General features: G+C 36.4%; 1 protein-coding gene across 1 annotated transcript in view; it reads right to left on the bottom strand.

The window, feature by feature from the left end:
* Positions 1–325: 325 nt before the first annotated feature.
* trim44 (tripartite motif containing 44) overlaps positions 326–19,461 on the bottom strand; it is a 73,786-nt gene continuing 54,650 nt past the window's right edge. The window contains exon 6 of the mRNA XM_028451445.1: positions 326–2,544. Coding sequence (XP_028307246.1) covers positions 2,460–2,544 — 85 coding nt within the window. The 3' untranslated portion in view covers positions 326–2,459. The remainder of the gene's footprint in view (positions 2,545–19,461) is intronic.

Below are 19,461 nucleotides of genomic sequence, written 5' to 3'. Positions count from 1 at the left end.
AAAATATTTAACAAAAGCATGGTCGGTTTACATTAGGGACGTCCTGATCTCATATTGGTCTGATATCAGCCAGAAAACAAATATAGGATTTTATCAGACTGCATCTAAAATCTCCATGATATATTATATTTATTCAACTGTAAAATACTGTAGATATGACGTTCAAGGTTAAAATGTAAGGAACCAATTGGTTAATAATAAATGGGTCAGTTTTTTTCATACCTACTGTTGCTGACTATTGTTCTCTGTTTGAGTGACATCACCTTATCAAACCTTTTCTAACATTCCACACTACAAAATAAGTCCCAAAAGTATGTATGATTCGTGTTGATACCCTATCGGATCGATATCGGTATCAGACAATACTCAAGACTGCAATATTGGTATCGTATCGGAAGTGAAAAGGTTATATCGGGACATCCCTAGTTTACATAGCTCTGTCGTAAAGATTGTAAGTGACGCAAGTGTCGTAGTCTACGTTCATGCGTTGAAAGGATCTGAAAGGGCGGGGCTATTGTTCAATAAATGATTATATGTTCTTTTTATTTATTGAAAACAGATTATTTTATGCTATTGAGGCCATTTTATCACACGTCTGACACTAGGCGACAATAATTAGCTACATTTTTACGAAGGAGATCATATTTATTTACTATTGATGTCACTATCACATAAAAGTTGCATGATATTTTAAAAGAATCATTGTTGTTTGTAGATGAAGCTTTAGGAAACCAATGTTCGAGACACATTTAAGGGTTTAGGAGAGCCTGCTGTTCCACTTATGAAAAACCATATGAAATTATGGATACGGTACTTATGATATGAAGAAGTCGTACACATGGTTTGACAAAAATGCATGAAAACGAATGGGAACCACTGCCCTGGAACATTATCGCTAAAAATATATAAAAATGAACAAAAGCAAAACATATCAAAACATGACGATACATAATAAATTAGAGTAGTACTCTATATTACATACCCAATAAAAACAGTACTATATTTTAATGACTAGTATTTTTTATTGAGTATATTATGTTGGGTAAATCGTCTTAGTTTTTGCCCTCTATCACAGCCTTTTGGCTGTTCCCTTCTGAGGTCAGAACAGCAAATTAATTGCATGGTAATAATTGTAAAAGCTTTGGGTTGAAAAATCACCCAAACTCGTGTCTACAGGAACAAACTGGTTTTAAAGTGGGGAAACACCAGCTCACGCCTTCAAAGATGCTTTTTTTTCCTCAAATAATTAATTTATTTCCAGCAAAGCAATAAAAGAAAACACAAAAAAGGTTACACAAAAAAAAGGAAGTACATTGTATGCAAATGAAATCAGTGATAAAAAAAAATAAAACATATGCATCTGCAAAAAAAAAAAAAGGACGTATGCATCGGTATGTTTGCATGGGTGAAAATCTCCTGGTAATTAAGTTCTAGGGTTAAAATCCAACACCAGGAAGAGCTTTTTATGTAACTTCATTGTTGATGTAAGGTTAAGTTTATTTTTCCTTAAAACTTCAGGAGCAACTAAACCCCAAACGACTTTTTTCTGGGTTGAAGAAGTGTTGTTGATTGATTATTTTTCAACTCTTGACATTTTAGTCAAAGTATTTCAGTTTGGTGTATTTTGTTTTAAAAATGTAAGTGACTGCCCTCTATGGGTTTTAACCTGGCTATTACAATAGAATTTAACTATTGGCTGAGATTTGTAGTTTGTATCGTTTTGGTGACTTCTTATGTCATGAACCACCACTATTGGCCCCGCCCCTCCCATGAAAACTAGCACCTGTTGACTCTACGATGAGTAGGTTGCACTGAGAGAATTGTAAATAGAGAGGTATAGTAAGTATTGAGTAGCTAGTTAGCATAGCATAGATTGTTCTTAGGAGGTTTTATAATACAGACTGGGCGTGTCTTAACTACTCCAGGAGCCACACCCAAAATCAAGGCATTTTTGGAATATCCAGCCTCAGGGTTTAGTTACTCTTTCATAAAAATACATAAAATTAGAAAACGAACAGAAAAAAAAGGCCAAACAGCTGAGTGACGCTGAATTTTCCAACTTTGACATCTGCAGAGCTTAACAGATGCTCTGCTCGGCTGCTTATCCAGACTTCTCTCTGAGCCAGCGAGGCTGAACGCTAAGCCAAGGATCTGACTGGCTGTGGAAAATGTTGCCGTACAGTAATTGATTGCATATAACTTGCATGCTTCAATTAAAAAACCTTGGAAGCTAGTATGGAATAAAAAAAAGAGAAGAGAAAAATGGAGAGTGATCAGAAAGATATTGTTATTCATATTTGTCTCTGCAGCTTTCTTCAAGGTCAAGTTCCTGCCAGTCGGCACAGAGGGAGGAATGGGAGGGTAAAGGAGAGATAAGTGGCAGAGAGAGAGAAAGAGAGAGGCCCAGTTTGACAGCTCAAAACCACGACTGGACGATGGAGGGAACAGATGCTCTCAAATTAAGGGGCGTGGTCCATGGACGGTCCAGAGTCCTTGTTGTCCAAGTCTCGAGGGTTCATGGGGTCCGCCCTCGGCTCAGGCAATCTGAAAACAAAGTCAAACAAAAATAATAATCAGTGGCAGTGTCTAGTTTTTTATTAGCCTGGCAATAAGCCACACCCACTTCTCTATTTTTAACCCAAACCCTTCATTACCCTAACCCCTAACCAGGCTTGGGGTCAATTACATTTTTCACTTACAATTACATGTTCAATTACCCATGTTCAATTACAATTACAGTCACCAGCATTTTTTCCAATTACAAAAAAATTCCAATTATTTTTTTTCCTCAGGAAGTCAATTACAATTACATTTTCAATTACTAAAGTTCAATTACAATTAATCACAATTAATGAGCCTGAAATAAATAACCTAATAAAAGTGAACCTTCCTCTTGTGTTAGCATCTCTTATGATAACGGGACATAATCAGCTGTAAATCAGGGCTGAACAATTTTGGAAAATAATCTAATTGCGATTTTTTTTCCTAAAAAATGCGTTTGCGATTTAATATGTGATTATTTTTCCATGGCCTCTTGTCATGTATTTTTCAATGAACACAAGCAATAAATCAATCTGTTTCATAATAAACAATTTCAGATTTATTTAAACTTTAAATGTATATAAAATATACATTTTATAATTAAACAATTTTATATAAAACTTTCATGGCAATTACAATTACAAAGTCAATTATCTGAACTCAATTATAATTGAATTACATTTATGACAGCAGCAGTTTTTTAAAACTACAATTACAACTATGCCGTAACTGCAATAAATGATTAATTATGCAATTACAATTATAATTGACCCCATCCCAGCCCCTAACCCTACCTAACCCCACTAGATCCCTCCACATGACCCAAAAAATGCCAACATAGCTCCAACGGTGTCATCATTTAGCAAACAACACTTAATGACAGCGTATTGTTAGTGTTAGTGAAAGTGGTTATGGTAATACTGCCGTTTCCACTCACTTCCACGTTTCCAAAGAAACCGAGTCAATCAGAGCCAGTGTCATGTACTGAGTTCATATCGTACTGAGATTGTATATGAGCATGCGCGCACATGCGCACTACTGAAAAATGAATTTTTGCTTTAAAAAAAAAAAAAAAATTGTTTTTTGTTTAATTTTGTTTTCAAAGTGAATGGACACATTTTATTTGTTTATTGGATTATGTTAGGGTTAGGGTTACAATCTCAGTACGGAGGAAAACACCTGTCAAAAGAACGTCGTATTTCCTGCGCCAAGCAACGTCAAAACTACCATGGCGCCCGCCATTGAGAAGCACTTTGTAATTGTCACGAACATTTTATAAAAAACGTCAATTACAATGTCATTAAATGCAAAACTGAGGAACCATGGTTAACAATTATTAAGATACGTTTCATATGAAGTTTATCTGTCACTTCTCATGAGGATCATTTTAATATTAAAAATAATTAAATAAATTCAGGACAAAACGGACAAAACACATCAAAAATATCAATGCCAATATTTTCATTGATTAGGAAGCCTAACAAGGTAATCAAGAGATGAGAAACAAATGAACGTGTTTTAGTCTATTTTACAGTTGTAATTGAACATGGTAATTTAAAAATGTAATTGACCCCAACCCTGATTCCGGGCTAGTTTTTTACTCTTCCTGTTACTTAACTAACACTTTCATTGAAACCCAACCAGCCAGTTACTCCTTCCACTGCACACAAATTATGGAAATATAATGAACCTCTTAAATGTAATCAGATCCAATCAAGCTCTGCCTTAAGAATAAACCATCCATTCTGCCGGCGTCACATGACCAGCTCCTCAGTGACAGAAACAAACGAGCTGGATATATATACACAGCAGCAGGTACCTGCAGTAATCCCAGGCCTGGCTGATGGATTCAATTCCACAGGAGACGTCGACACTAATCATCTGCCGTAATTGGGCAGTATCGTCCAGGTGACAGAACACACAAATCTGCACTCACTTCTCTCACTCTATTTTTTCTTATTATGATTTTTCCTTCGTAATCTGCAGCGCTGCATTGATTTTTCCAAAAGGCTTTTAGTCAGCATGTTTTCCAAACACCACCTCTTCACTGGATGGGTTTGCAGTTTAAATCAATGAGATTCAACGCGCCTCAGAGTGCCATGCTATTTCATTTTACAGTTCAAACTCATCTGTTAAAAACACTGCCTATATGACCTTGGGCAGTTAGTATGCATTTATAAAATACAACCCCTTCCCCACATTATATTACACATATATATCCCACAAACCCAGCTGCCATAGTGATGTATGGGCTTTTGGAACGAAAGCTAAAGAATGTAAATCGAAGCAGAATGGATCACCTTCACAGGTTCTGTGAATCTAAGCAGTGAAAAGAAAGATTTTAGTTCACTTTTGGAACTTATTTGAGAAAAACAAAACTATCTAACCGTTATTAGGTCGTCGGGATTTGTAGAGTACGTCAATAGGATTTGTTTGTTTACGTTCTGTTTTTTTTTTTTTTTTTCTTTTTCTTCACGACAGCCAATTAAAAAGCAAACCATTTGCATCAGACACTTTTATTTCACACAATTTGCCACTACTTTGCTCGGCTGGATTGCCTCGGCAAATCTATTGAATATAGACGAGAGGGAGATGAGATACACCAGACCAAGCGCGGCAGATGAGCGCGAGGCTTTTAATTAAAGGAGAACCTCAATAATGCAACCATTTCAAAAGTGCTTGGACACAAACAGTTTTCAGACGCCCATATATGAGTAATAAAATGTGTTTGGACTGGATTCATGTTTAATAAGCTTCAAGTCAAAAAAAAAAAAAAAATCTTGAAATAAAAATCCTGGATTAGTAGTCTATAAATGATAGCGTCAATATTTACGATTAATCCATTTTTGTAATTCTACCGTTACTGAATATGCTTGAAAATATGTATCAACCTTAAAAAGTGTCAAACTAGTTTTGGTGGTGGAAAAGTGCAAAGGAAAAAATAACTAACAGTCGATGGTTTGGCTGTAGCTAAATATTGGCTTCTTTCACTAGTTAGCTTCATATGGGAAAATCCTGGATTCGTAGTGAATGAAAACATTATTATTTAAGAATGATCTGTTTTTGTAGTTTTACCCTTGCTCAATATGCTTGAAATTATGCATCACACTTAAAAAGTGTAAAATGAAAGTTTTGGCTGTAGCTACTTCTTATGTTTCGCTAGTTAGCTTCATATGGGTAAATCCTGGATTAGTAATCTATAAATGAAAGGATTATTATTTAAGAATAATCTGTTTTTGTAGTTTTACCTTTGCTTAAATTATAGTATCACACCAAAAAAGTGCCAAAAAAATGAAATAACCATACTTAAAGTGTTGGCTGTAGATGTTTCTTATTTTTTGCTAGTTAGCTTCATATGGGAAACCCTGTGTTAGTAATCTATAAATTAAACTATTATTATTTAAAATGAATTTGTTTTTGTAGTTTTGCTCTTGCTTTTATTGCTTGAAATTGTGTATTAAACTTGAAAAGTACAAATTAAAAAATAACCAACAGTCGATGATTTGGCTGTAGCTATTTCTTATTTTTTGCTAGTTAGCTTCGTATGGGAAAATCCTAAATAAGTAGTATATATTAGCAAAAAATTAAAAATGTTGATTACTTCATCTTAAAAGAGATTGCACTCCTTTCATAACATAAAAGACATGGTAAAAAAAAAAAATAAATTAACACAAAAAAGCATTACTTGATAAGATTATATTATGAAGCGCTTTGGGACTACCTTGGTGGTTATAAAACGCTACATAAATCAAGTCCATTTACCATTAAGGTTCATCTGTTTTTGTAGTTTCACTATTGCTCAATACAATTATGTCACACTAAACAAGTGCAGAGTAAAAAACAACCAACAGTCAATGATTTGGCTGCAGCTACTTCTTAGCATCTTTCGCTAGTTAGTGTCATATGGGAAATGTCTTTAAAGTGTCACGTTAGTCATTCTCTAACACTGCAAAGTAGCCATGAAGGTTTCAATTACAAATGCAAATGCTGCCTGAAAAATAAAATAAACAGTTTCCTCATGTACAACGCAAAATCAAATCTAGGCAGCTATGAGAACTGGATGTGTTCAAGGACACAGATTTTCTTCTTGTTCACGTGAGAAGAATATTTAAACAGACTGGTGCTTAATAAACATCACTGAAAGCAGACAATCTAATATTTATCTGCCACTGTCAATGACTCATCTCTTTCTGTTTTTCCTTTTTTTCTCAGATTGTAATGGATTTATTCCAAAATTCTACGCAATGAAAATATCACTCTGATTGTAAACAGATATTATCCAGCTTTCTCATGCCTGCAAATGAGACTTGATTTTCCAAAGGCCAGGCAATGCATATCCATCCACTCAGTTTTACTCAATAATCCAACATGGCTGCATTAAATCCACAATGTTGGAGCTCTTTGTAGCAAGCACTAACCTGACTTTGTTACCCTCACCGAGCTACTTCCTGTCTGAGATGGCATTTTGTGTGAAATGTTAGTAGACCCATTTGTGTGATTTCCTCTTGCATCGCCAGTCATGTTAAAGACTCACCCTGTTCTCTTTAAAAAACAAACGAAACAAAAAAAAAAAAAAACATGATTAAAAATATATTCATACCACACAAAGTGGGGCCTACTCTATGGAGGCAAATGAACTATTTATATTCAAACAGTCCTTGCTAAGCCTCTGGACACGTAGATGTAATAACTTATTTATTCTACCCGCAGGAAAAAGAAAAAAAGGGTCATTACGAGTGTGCGAAAGAGAATGGGATGGGTGATGCACTTTAACATTACAGTAAATGTCAAAGAGGGGCTGATGGCGTTTGCTTTGTTTTCTTGTGCATCCACTTTATTGGCTCCACTAAAATATCTGCTGTGTGTGTGTCTCAGTCTATGTGTGGGTGGGCGGGTGCCTTTGTGTGGCCTAACAACTTGGTTCTTTCCGTGCATGACTTATTCATAGGCTTTAATGCAGTGGATGTTTTATTGATCAGGGCTGATCATTGCCTACTCCCCTTGATGTGACCGTTATCCCAAGAAAAAGGAAAAAAGCCTTAACATCACTTCAAGAGGCGCCTGTGGAGATCAGTGAAAATATCCAGATGATTCTAAGTGATGAATGGACAACAATGAGAGAGAGAGTGATAAAATACAAAAAAAAGTTTTGTCAAGACAACTCATCACTTCTAAAGATAAACCTTTGATGAGACATGAGAAAGATACACCATGTGACCTTGATATTCAGAGCTCTGGGAACTGCAAGGCCAATGGAGGTAGGCCTGGGTAATATATCCAGATTCAAGATATATTGAGTTTTCTATTTTGGCGGTATAGAAAATTACAACATCGCTTATAACAATATATTTCTTCATTTTACAGCTTATCTTGTATTAAAATACTCAATTTCAGGAGTTGCTGCTTTTAACCCAGAATTGTCTGGTTAGACTTTCAGTTAAAAAATATTGAGATTTATATCGTATATCGCCATTTTGAGAAAAAATATTAAGATATGAGTTTTGGTCCATATCATCCAGCTCCACTTGGAAGGGTTTATTTTCTTCAATTAACTCAATGACTGCCAAAGACATCTAAAGATGTTAATTGTGTTTTTTGGCTGGGGTTGCTAGGAGATATCAAGCTTGACAATATCAAGCTTTTACCATGATGTACAGACCAACTGGTGACGTGTAGGTGGCAGCAGCGCACCTTTGGATGAGAGATCACCCGTGATGGGCAGAGCTCAGAGGGAGAAGAAAAGAGTTTACGAGACAGAAAATGGCGCTACGAGAGTTGATGCTGAAGCTCCCAGCAGCGCACACTCGACCAGAGCATGTGTGGAACTAAGTGGACTATTGAGAGTGTTGTGATGGTGAGGGAAAATGATCAAAAAACGGGGCAAGCGGTGACACTCGGCATGTCCGGGATGAGGAGGAAGTTGCGTGTGGGGAGAATGATGGAGGGAGAGACTTGGAGGATGGCCAAAATACAGTAAGAAAACCAGTCCATTCTGACCCAGATAGCAAAATAATAATAACTTTGCCATCAAAAGCCTGGTCTCAGTGATGTTTATGTAGTTTTATTGTAGGAAACTAAGGTTGAGGTGTCACTCAAGCAAAATAAAATATTGCTTCGAAGTCACTGATTCAGTCACATTTTTTCAGACAAAAAGTATCATTTTTCTCAGCTTTATGTCACAAACTGGCGATTTGTGTGAAACTTGCCTCTATTTAACTGATGATGAAAGTAGAGAGTCTAATCTTTTAGAATCTGGTTTCAGATTTCAGATTGTCATAGTACAACATTTTCTGTGGGACTTAAAAGAATCAGTGAAAATCATCTAAAACGCCTGGCAATACGGGGTTACTGAACTGAAAAGGGCTGGCAGTGAATGAGTTAAGATAAAATTTATAGATGATGGCCCAAAGATGTTATCGACCGATATTTGCCATTAAATATCATATGGGTTGACATTAGTATTGGTTTTACCCTTGATATTGAAAAACTAACATGTTGTGTTCTTAGAAACAGTTTTAAAAATGTTTTGTTCAATACATTCAGAGGGCTCCACATTAAAAGTAGGACTAATGTGTTAATTCCATAAAGATATACATCATGTGACCAACAATTAGGATGGAGGTAGGGGGTGTTTATGTTTTTATTGGAATTGGTTAATATCGGAATTTAAGTGGTGGACAATATCGGCACATGAGCAATCATCTCTATATATTGAGGATGACTGGCAGATTTAGTACATATATCTCACTGTGGAAGCATTGAAAGTCAAATTAGGATTTTCATATATGAGAGTGAGGCTCTTCATGAAAAAAAAGGTTGAATTAAAATGGTTGATATTTGAAACTGATCCAGAATCAGCATAGTGATCTGGATCCTGGACAAAATTTAATGGAATCATCCGTGACCTAAAGATTAATGTTTCTGACAAAACTTCTTAACTACTTTTGAGAGAATTCTGCTAACAAACAAAACATAATAAGAAAAATAGGCTAAAATATGACGTGGTGGTGGACAACAACGGCAGACAGCCAATACCAAACATCTCTATATCTGGAGAATGACAGGCAAATTTAGTAGCTATGTGGAAGCACTGGAAGGCAAGTTGGAATTTCCATATATGAGAGTGAGGTTCTTGATGAAATAAAAAGGTTGAATTAAAAAGGTTGATATTTGAAACTGATCCAGAATCAGCATATTGATCCGGATCCGGCTCAAAATATAATGGGATCCTCCTCGGCCTGAAGTTTATGTTTGGTTAAAGTTTTTGTCAAAACTCTGCTTATAGGCAAACCTGTTAGCAGAATTCTAACAGGTGTGAGTGGCAATCACCTGAAGGAGGGAGTATCTATTGCTGTTTGCCTTTTCCAACAGTGGTAATGCCATCTTAGCTTGCCTCATCACATGAGGTGGATGAACTCATTCCTCAAACCCAGGGAGACGCTGACATTCGGCCTAATGAGAAAATATCCTTAATGGTTATTGATGGAACCCATTGAGAAAGACTCTAAGGCGTCTTCTCTTTTGAAGCATCAAAGTCTGCCAAAACCTAATGAAGTAAAACTTGTCGACTCTGCAGGATGATTTACCAGTAAAAACAAACGTGATGATTACTAAAAAAAGAAATTCACAAAAGCAGAGGAAGGGGAAAAGGGACGGCAGAGTTCTACCAATAGAGAAAAAAGTCAAAGCACCATTGATTTGTAGACAGCTGCCTAATGCAGGAAAAGCTACAGCAGACAATTGCACATCTCTTACACTCCCTGCTCTAGTGGAGGATCTAATTGGCTATTGTCCTAAAAAGGCTTCCATCCTCCTCTCACTCTTGTTAACGGGACTGCCATCACCCCCACTTTCTTTTCATCTTGCTTTCTATCTAACAGTTTTATCCTAACACACTCTTTATTAGGTTTCCCTCTGTGAACCTTTAGGTAAGACATGGTAGAAATCTTTATTAAAACCCCACAAAGGGCAAAGAAGTGAACATGTCATAAAGGAAGAGTAAAAAAAAAAAAGAAAATCTTTAAAAAACTGAAGGTGAAGATCAGAGTTCAAAGCGAGGGAGCATGGTAAAGGCAGGAAATAATGTCACCTTGATTAAAACATTTTGCTGAGACATATGAAAAGGAAATAGTGAAAGAAGTGTGGGCCACAGCTACTAAATTTTTCAGGCACCTCTATTAAAGTTTGATATGTGACAGGTTATGCAGGGCAAAATTCACATGCAGTTGTTTTTTCCTTCTTCTTCCATGAGATTCAACAGCAAATTACAAACATTTCAAGACGGGCACACATCATGAACACCCTCTAATAAGATTATTATGCAAGTATGAACTTCAAATTGGATGAACACAGACACCTGTCTCTTTTATAGTAGAATACAGATGCTAAATATTTGAGGTGATGTATTTGGTACGACAGATTCTGGTCTTAGTTATAATTTCCACCATCTACTTTATGGTTGTAATAAATTCCTAACAACATAAGGGATAAAGGCTTGTGTTTTATTAATATTGGAGAACACAAGCCTTAAGGGGAAAACAAAACAACAATAGCTACAGTGAGCTGGTTTTGCTACTGCCTGGGGATTGACTGAAGCTTTATAGAACTAGAACCAATACATTTGTTTTTTAACAACATTTAAAAATTTAAATATTTTCAATGAGGCAAATGTGGAATAACATGCAGGTGGGGTTTTGTCTCTATATAATATGTGTAATAGACAGTTGCTTTGTTGAGAGGAGGCATGAAATGACACATGATCTGGTCTAAAAGCAAGTTTATGAACATGGTTCATCAGAATATTTTCTATTAGGGTTGATAAAAAAAAAATAACAGCAACAATTTTAAAAATCAATTTCATCATTGACGATTATATATTGATTATTCAAATTTTTCAAATTCTAAAACAAACCAGACGAGTCCACCTACTTTGGATATTCCACAAAATTAAAGGTGATGTGAGGTGTTTCTCAGTAGAGAAGTCAAATAATTCAGCAGATTACTGATATTAAATGGAAGAACAATAATCAGCAATAATTGAAAATCGATTGGATAATCGGTTTGAAATCAAATCAAGATGTCAATAACCACACCCATTTTTATAATCATTTTAAACAGCAGAATAAAAGACTAATGTTCCCAGGGAATGAACTCAGTTATTTTAGTTATTCTCATGCTGAATTTCCAACAAAGAAAACTTTTACACTAAATAATGAAGGCAGGACAATAGCTTGCAACATTAAAACATCACACGATTGAACGCAGATGGTAAGAGTGGTATTGCGCTATTGCAAAGGAGGGTGGGGGGTATAGACCCATTTCATGTGATGTATGCATACTAAATTAGGTGCATGCGCGTGCAGGCTTGGTGCAAAACAACCGGAGAACTGCATTGTACTAGCATCGGCACGCGATTTAAACTCATTCGTTTTCGTATAAAAACAACACAATGCCATTGTGTTGCGTTGTTGAATGAACAAATAGGAGTACCAACAATCCAGGACCTATTATAATTTTACAACATACCGGCTGGTGGGCACCCTTTTCAGAAAAACAGACAAGACTTACGGTTGCGTGCTATCAAATAGAGGCTGACAGCTGACGTATCTGACACACACATGCACGCACATGGAGAGACAAAGAGCGCGCTGAAACATTCCGGATAAAGTAAAAATCAGCCGGTGTATGACAGAAATAAACAGCATAAAGTTGCCAGATAACCACGTTACGTTTCAGAAGCGATCGTGTCAACGTAATCGCTGCTGAGGCGATGGTGCACGGGGAGCAGACGGAGCGTTATCTCAGTCTGGATCCAGGAGGAGATTTAATGTAGAGATGGAAACTCATCTGTTGAAACTGATCAGAATACGCGGAAATACACGGAAACCTTCGGTAACAGGAGTATAGCAGCCGTCCTACCTGCCCGTTCATAACAAGTAAGCATCGAGAGACTTTTTTCGTATTACACTGGGTTTTTCTATCAGATATGTATAAATAACTGGCCATTGAACATTAGGCCAGGAGCGCACATCAGATGACCACTTGTTTTCAGGAATGCTGCATGAGTCCTGCAATCATTCACCAGTATTTAAAGTGAGTTTCCTTAAACAAGCAGCCGCGTTCTCAGGTGACGAGCTTTCTACATATTACAAACTATTTACGAGCCTTAACAGCAGTTCATTCATTGCTATTTTTCAATTTTTCAAGCGTCACATATGTAAACAACATGGTTTCTGCACAGAGTATGCGCACGCACGTCAGTCACAGGTCTCATGTTTGTCCACAATGAAATGGGTTTATTGGTCAGGCACCTATTTCTATCTCTGCTACATCTGTTCCAAGTGAGTGTCTTTTTCTTAACTACAAGAGACATAATTAATGTCCAACAGTCAGAACAGAAAATGTAGACATGCTAATACATGTCCATATCTTAAACCTGTGCTGTGTAGATTGTTGTAGTTTGACATTTTATAAACTAAGCAATTAAAAACAAAGTTCATGCATGGATAGGAACATTTTTTAAATGTCGTGATAATGACAGGATTTGATTTGAATTTTACACGCGCATGAATTGTCAGTCTGTTGTTGCCTTCTATTTGCAGTGGCAATTTTTGCACTTTAGTAGGAAACATTTGTCACATTTACCGTATTTTTTGGACTATAAGGTGCACCGGATTATAAGGCGCAGTATCAATGAATGGGTCTGACTGGGTCTTTTTTCATACATAAGGCGCACCGGTTTGTTATTATTATTATTATTATTATTATTACTATTATTATTAAGTCGCATTAAACAAAACAAAATAGTCTGATAAGTCAAACTTTATTCAACTCATTAACAATAATTCTCAACATTGTTCAGGTTTAACACATAAAATACAGAACATTACACTCACTTTTTTAGTTCAGTATGTTGAAGCACAGTACTGGTACATATCACTCCACGAGGCGCCTGACTACGGTAGCTCAAAAGTGCAAAAATCCATCAAGCAGTGCAGCTTCATAGTTTACCAAAGTTGTACGAAAACATTTTGACATATTAATTTCATACATAAGGCGCACCTGATTATAAGGCGCACTGTCGATTTTTGAGGAAATTAAAGGATTTTAAGTGCACTTTATAATCCGAAAAATACGGTATATAATTGTTCTTTTTTTTTTTCTTTTACAATGCTATTGAGTTAAAAAGGTCATACCCAGTAAGTATGTCAGGAATTAAAGTAAAAAAAAAAAAGCATGCTTATTCTTTTGGTCTTTTTCCCCCCTTTTTGGAATATTTTATCATTATCGTGCACCCACTCACATGCATGGTATTGTATCATGAGTTCTGTCTATCGTCCCTCTCCTACAGTCACCTGCAGTACGTCTGTTGTGACTCACTACTGTCTGCGAGATGAACTCATACATGTATTGCCTCAGGTGACAAAGATTTTCTAACCATTGAGTCTACTTAATAACACGGAGCATCATATTTATTAATCATTCTAAAAAATCTCAAATTATTGATTATGATCAATGAGTTACAATGAGCGCATCATGTGATTTCCCACAACCTATGAACAAAGAGCAGGCATGACTACAAGTACGTTGAGCTGAAGTCCATTATCAAATTGATTTGAAACAGGAGGAGCTCTGCATTGATAATGCATCAGACTAGAGACAGTGGAAAGTTATTGTACGTGCATCAAAAAGAGAGACAAGTAATGATGCAGAACCCTGATGACTACAGAGAAAATAAACTCAACCCATGGTCATCAAAAATCATTGGTTAAATTAAATGGCACACCTTCCTTTAGTTTGTTTTCTCCTTTGTCAACATTTTTGTCAGGTATTTATTCAAATAAAAATAAAAAAAAATCCAGATTTGTATGTATATTTTCAATTTTTAAAAACACAATTTGGTTTTGAACACAGCTATTACACTAACATGTTGCATGATAATCTTCTTACAAATAGTTTCCTATGACTTGTTTACCATGTCAAAGGCAGCTTTAAGAAAAGCTAAACTTTACAACATAACTTTCCTCAGGCAAAAATGGTTGTAATTCCATTGTCATTATCACTGCAGACTTATAGAGACATTGGAGACAACAATACTGGTGATTTGCCTAGAGACAAAAACAAACAAACTACCACACTTTTTGTCCTACGTAGATCATTTCTGGATATTGAATCCCTGTGGGTATTTTGATGACAAACTCCTCCACTTCTACATACTATCCCTATGTGTAGTAACTCCTGCTGAAGTGCACACGCAGACTTATTGGGCTGAATGTTTTTACCCTCAGGAAAGTAGCCGTGTGGAAACAAGCTACCCCCGCATTGAACAACAGCACTGGTGAAGTAAAAACAAACAAAAACATGAAATCCTTACTGAGAGACTAGACTGGTGTGATTTCCCAAATGATCACTTTTAAAATAAACACGACCCTAACTGTAAGTCGATTAATTGCATTATATAAATAAAATGAAGTTGTACAAAGTTGAAGATTAAAAAAAAGTTGAAAAAGGTTCAAGGAAAAGCAAAAAGCAAACCATGGTTACCATTGCTATGGTTAAACATTACCATAACAGTTGCTACGGTAACCATTAATGACTGTTGCCGTGGTAACCGTCGCTAAGGTAAATGTTGCTAAGTGTGTGACATCACACAAAGCTGCGTAAAAACTACAGGAGTGACTGCACAAAGGGCTTTTAAAGGTACACCTATTGTGCAAAATAGCCTTTATAACACGTGTTATCACTCAGATCATGTACAATATCTGTAAATGTGCATAAATATTTACTAATGCCAATAAAATGTGACAAAGACAACTATATTACTCATTAAATATTTATTAACAAAATATATATATATATATATATATATATATATATATAAATAAAAATGAGGTCTGGAGTTTGCCTCTGTATTATGAAATGAGTGCATACAAAGTAGTAACTTTTTAAAAAAAATGAAAAAGATTATATTTTTGTGTAGGTGTATATTGCAATAATTAGGGCCCGATAAATTCCGTTTTATTTTTCCCCAAATTCCCTGTTTACCACATTCATTTTTTAAATTCAGGTTTTTTTTTTTTTTTAGGAATAATACATTTTTTCATAAAATATTAGTTTTTAACTGCTGTGAGGAAACAAAATAAATACTAATGAATAAAAAAGCCATAATTAAACAACAATGTATGTAAAAAATAAAGTTACAATTAAAAGGTAGATACAGTATTAATCATGGATTGTTCTGACTGCACATTTTCAATTATTTATATGTCATATAAAGATGTATGAGAACAGCATTAATGTCACTCAATTGCAATTTACCTTCAGGGATCAATGGTTTACTGAATCTGATCAGATTTATTGATTAGGTTTTGATCAACTAAATTTAAGTTAACCTAATTTAAATTATCCTGATGACATCATTCCAGACTGTAATGATCGAACAAAAACAAATAGAAGCAAGGATGCATCAGTTATTTCACCACTAGGGTTCAGAATATTTGACAGTATCAGAAGTTATCATTAACCGATGATGTTTAAGACTCTACAATCCCTGGAATTGATGGTCCACAACAACAGAACAACTTTTCCCACAGATCTTCTGTAGCTCTGATGAGATGTTTTTCAAACACTCTGAGCCGGTGAAGATGATTAAAGCAGATCATGTTTTCATGGAGCGATGCAGCGCTTGACGAGGAAACGGACAAAGCTTCACAGGCACAGCAAAGTTGGTGGGAGTCAGTGATGATTTGCGTAGTTTTTTGGCAGTTTAGATGCTGTTTCGGGTGGTTTAGGCGGTGTTTAATGCAGCCAGGATGATAGGGGGGCGGGCGGTGCACCTAATGAGCGGTCCCCGGAAACATTTCCCCATAAAATAACGTGTCCTCGTGAGCAGTGAGAGTGAGAGTGAGAGTGAGAGTGAGCTAGCTCATCATCTTGTGATACAGTTAGTGCTGTATGACTAATTACAGCTGAAGCTGACAGTCTGCCTCTTTCAGAGACCTCTATAATCTTCACAGTAATGTCTTTCCCCTACGGAAAAAAAACAACATACAACAACACACTGGTGTGTTTCCACACTGCTCCAAAGACTTAATCGGTTCACAGAGGAAGTGAGGAGACAAGACACAGAAGCAGACAATGCATCATGCTACTAGGGACGGAGAGCTAGGGGCTATTTAATATGACCGTATGTGAGCACCATAACCTATTCATCTGATTAAAATTTGAGAGGCGAGGATAAATCCGTCTCCTCATCCACCAGATGCATCGCCTCCAGAACACCACTTTCAAATTAATGTTCATGCATGTGATTATTTCTAAATGCTTGTAGGGAAACATGGTGAACACTACTCTAAAAACAAAACAAAACAAACAAAAAACCTTTGTGTGGAAGCAACTCCCTCCATGTTGCATGTGTTATGCAAAATGATTAGTAGCATAATTAATAATCGAAGCGTCGTAACATCTACAGTCCCGAATACGGGTCAAGATGCATGTTCTCACTCATTCACGATTAAATGTTTCTCAAATACAGTATCATATACTGTTTGAAAGCTTCAAATCTTCCGTTTTTAACTCAGTCAGTGCCAGCCATTTTAAAATTTTCTACCCCCCTCAGTGCCAGCCATTTTTGAGCATTTTGACTGATTTTAAAGAATATTTTCTATGACTATCTGAAATCTGACACCATATTCTGAAAGATTGAAGCCCCTACTTTCAAAAAAAAAAAAAATATTTGTTTCTGGCTCTGAGACTGGGCTTTTGATGGCAAAACTGTTATTATTTTGCTATCAGGTTCAGAGTTGAATGGATTTCTTTCTGTATTTTAGCGTTCTTCCAAGTTTCTCTCCCGTCAGTCTGCACACACGCAACTTCCTCTTCCTCCCGGACAAGCAAAGTGTCACTGCGTTCCCCGTTATTTTTATTTTTTTATCTCACCATCGCCACATTATCCATGATTTCCACACATGCTCTGGAGGAGTGTGCCCTGCTGGGAACATCAACTCTGTATGTAGCGCCATTTTCTGTCTCATAAACGCCTTTCCTCCTCTTCCTCTGAGCTCTGCTGCGCATGGATGATCTCTCATCCAAAGGTGCGCTGCTACCTCCTACGTGTCACCTAGTATTTTGCTATCTGGCTCACAGGCTGGGTATTTTGTACCCCCCCTCCCCCTCCTCCCGACATGCAAGGATGACCCGTTTGACCCGGTTAGTTGATGGTTTTATCACACCATCTCAACATTATCAATAATCCACTCAGGTCCATACATGTTGTGTTAGTATGTGGAGCTGCTGCTGACATCTTCAGGGCACAGTTGGTCACTATAACACCCCACAGCTTAGATATTGATGAGGGACCTCCACCAGGGTGTTTTCTAGTAATCCCCGTGAAAAAACGCAAATGACGAGTTATCTCGTCAATGACACTGAACGTTTGGATTTGAAATGACGAGTTATCTCATCAATGGCACTGAGTGAGTTAACCATTTAAACCGTTCTAAGACACAACCATCACAGCAAACAGTCACTTATTTTGTCAAACTTGGAAAAAAAAAAATGGTGACATAAACAAGTCTTTAAAGTAGGGCTTCACGATTTTGACTAAAAATCCAATTGAGATTTTTCGGACCAAAATTGCGATTGCGATTTGATTTGCGATTTTTATATTTGATACATTTAAATGCATAAACTGCTAAAATTATGAATGAAGGAAGTCATATTACTTGTAGACTGTCAAACAACATATTCTCACTCAAATTGCCCCACATCTACTTTCAACAATATTTGGTTTTTTGTGGACAGCGCCCTCTTCTGGAGGAATCACAGAGCGTCTGTCTAAACACTGCTTTATGGAAACTCAGACCTTTTATCTGTTCCAGCTGAACCTAAGATCGCAAGGCTCTACCATTCTGATTGGTAAACATCATTCAAATGCTAGAGATGGAAAAAAAAAAACGCGGCCTCTTTACATTACGTTATTGCAGTAGTCAAAACCTTGATTGCGATTCAATATCAATAAACCTTGCAGCCCTACTTTAAAGCAATGCCATGTCTTACTGAATCCACATATTCCATCAAAAGTTGTATCAAAAGCATTTAGTCCAAAACAAAGTAAAACTGCTGTAAAAAAATAAATTAAATGAAAACTTCTATTTAAAAGAAGAAAGCAGCTCCGCCCTAATTTCTCCTTAGTTTTTTTTTTTAGCTCTGTGAGGCTGACCGTGTCTTTAAAAATCCTCATTATTAGATTCATGTTGTATATTCATGATATAATCATCTTTCTGCAGTACCATACATGAACTGCTGGGAGCAGTGTCGCTTCACCATTTACATTGTGAAGAAGAATTGCGAAGAACCAAATCATATGACTCGAGCGCCAAAAAAGAACTTCCATTTTTAAAAGAACAAATCAATGAATATATATTTTGTACAGTCACTGTGTTTTATGGTACAATATTTGTATATGATGTACATTATATTAAGAATTGTATTTTTTCAAATAAACATAAACTTTGTAAGCATGCTTAGTGCTTCTGAGGTGCAGAATTAAACGCTGTATTGATTCTCAGCCAATCAGAATAATGGTGCAGGATCTGTCTGAGCTGTAGCAGGTGTGAGGTTTAGAGCTGACGATGTTATCCCTCCATTAACCAAATACTTGCTCACTACAAAGCCGGTGCCCACCGTTAATCATACAGATAGAATTAATTCACAGAAATTGGGATGAGAACATTAGATCATTGTAAGGACTCTATCCGACATTGGTTCATTTAGTGATTTCACCGACTATGGGGGCAATTGAGAAATTAATTGAGGAGAACGGAAGCAATCCCATTCACGCGGCCCACAATTATAAAGCCGCTCATTAGCATGCAACATTAAGAAGGTGCTGCGATCTACGAGGACATTAATCTCAGTTGC

This window comes from Gouania willdenowi, chromosome 6, assembly GCF_900634775.1.
Source record: "Gouania willdenowi chromosome 6, fGouWil2.1, whole genome shotgun sequence".
Classification (NCBI taxonomy): Eukaryota; Metazoa; Chordata; class Actinopteri; order Blenniiformes; family Gobiesocidae; genus Gouania; species Gouania willdenowi.
The sequence above is the reverse complement of the archived record's forward strand: the minus strand, read 5'-3'. Positions and strand labels throughout refer to the sequence as shown.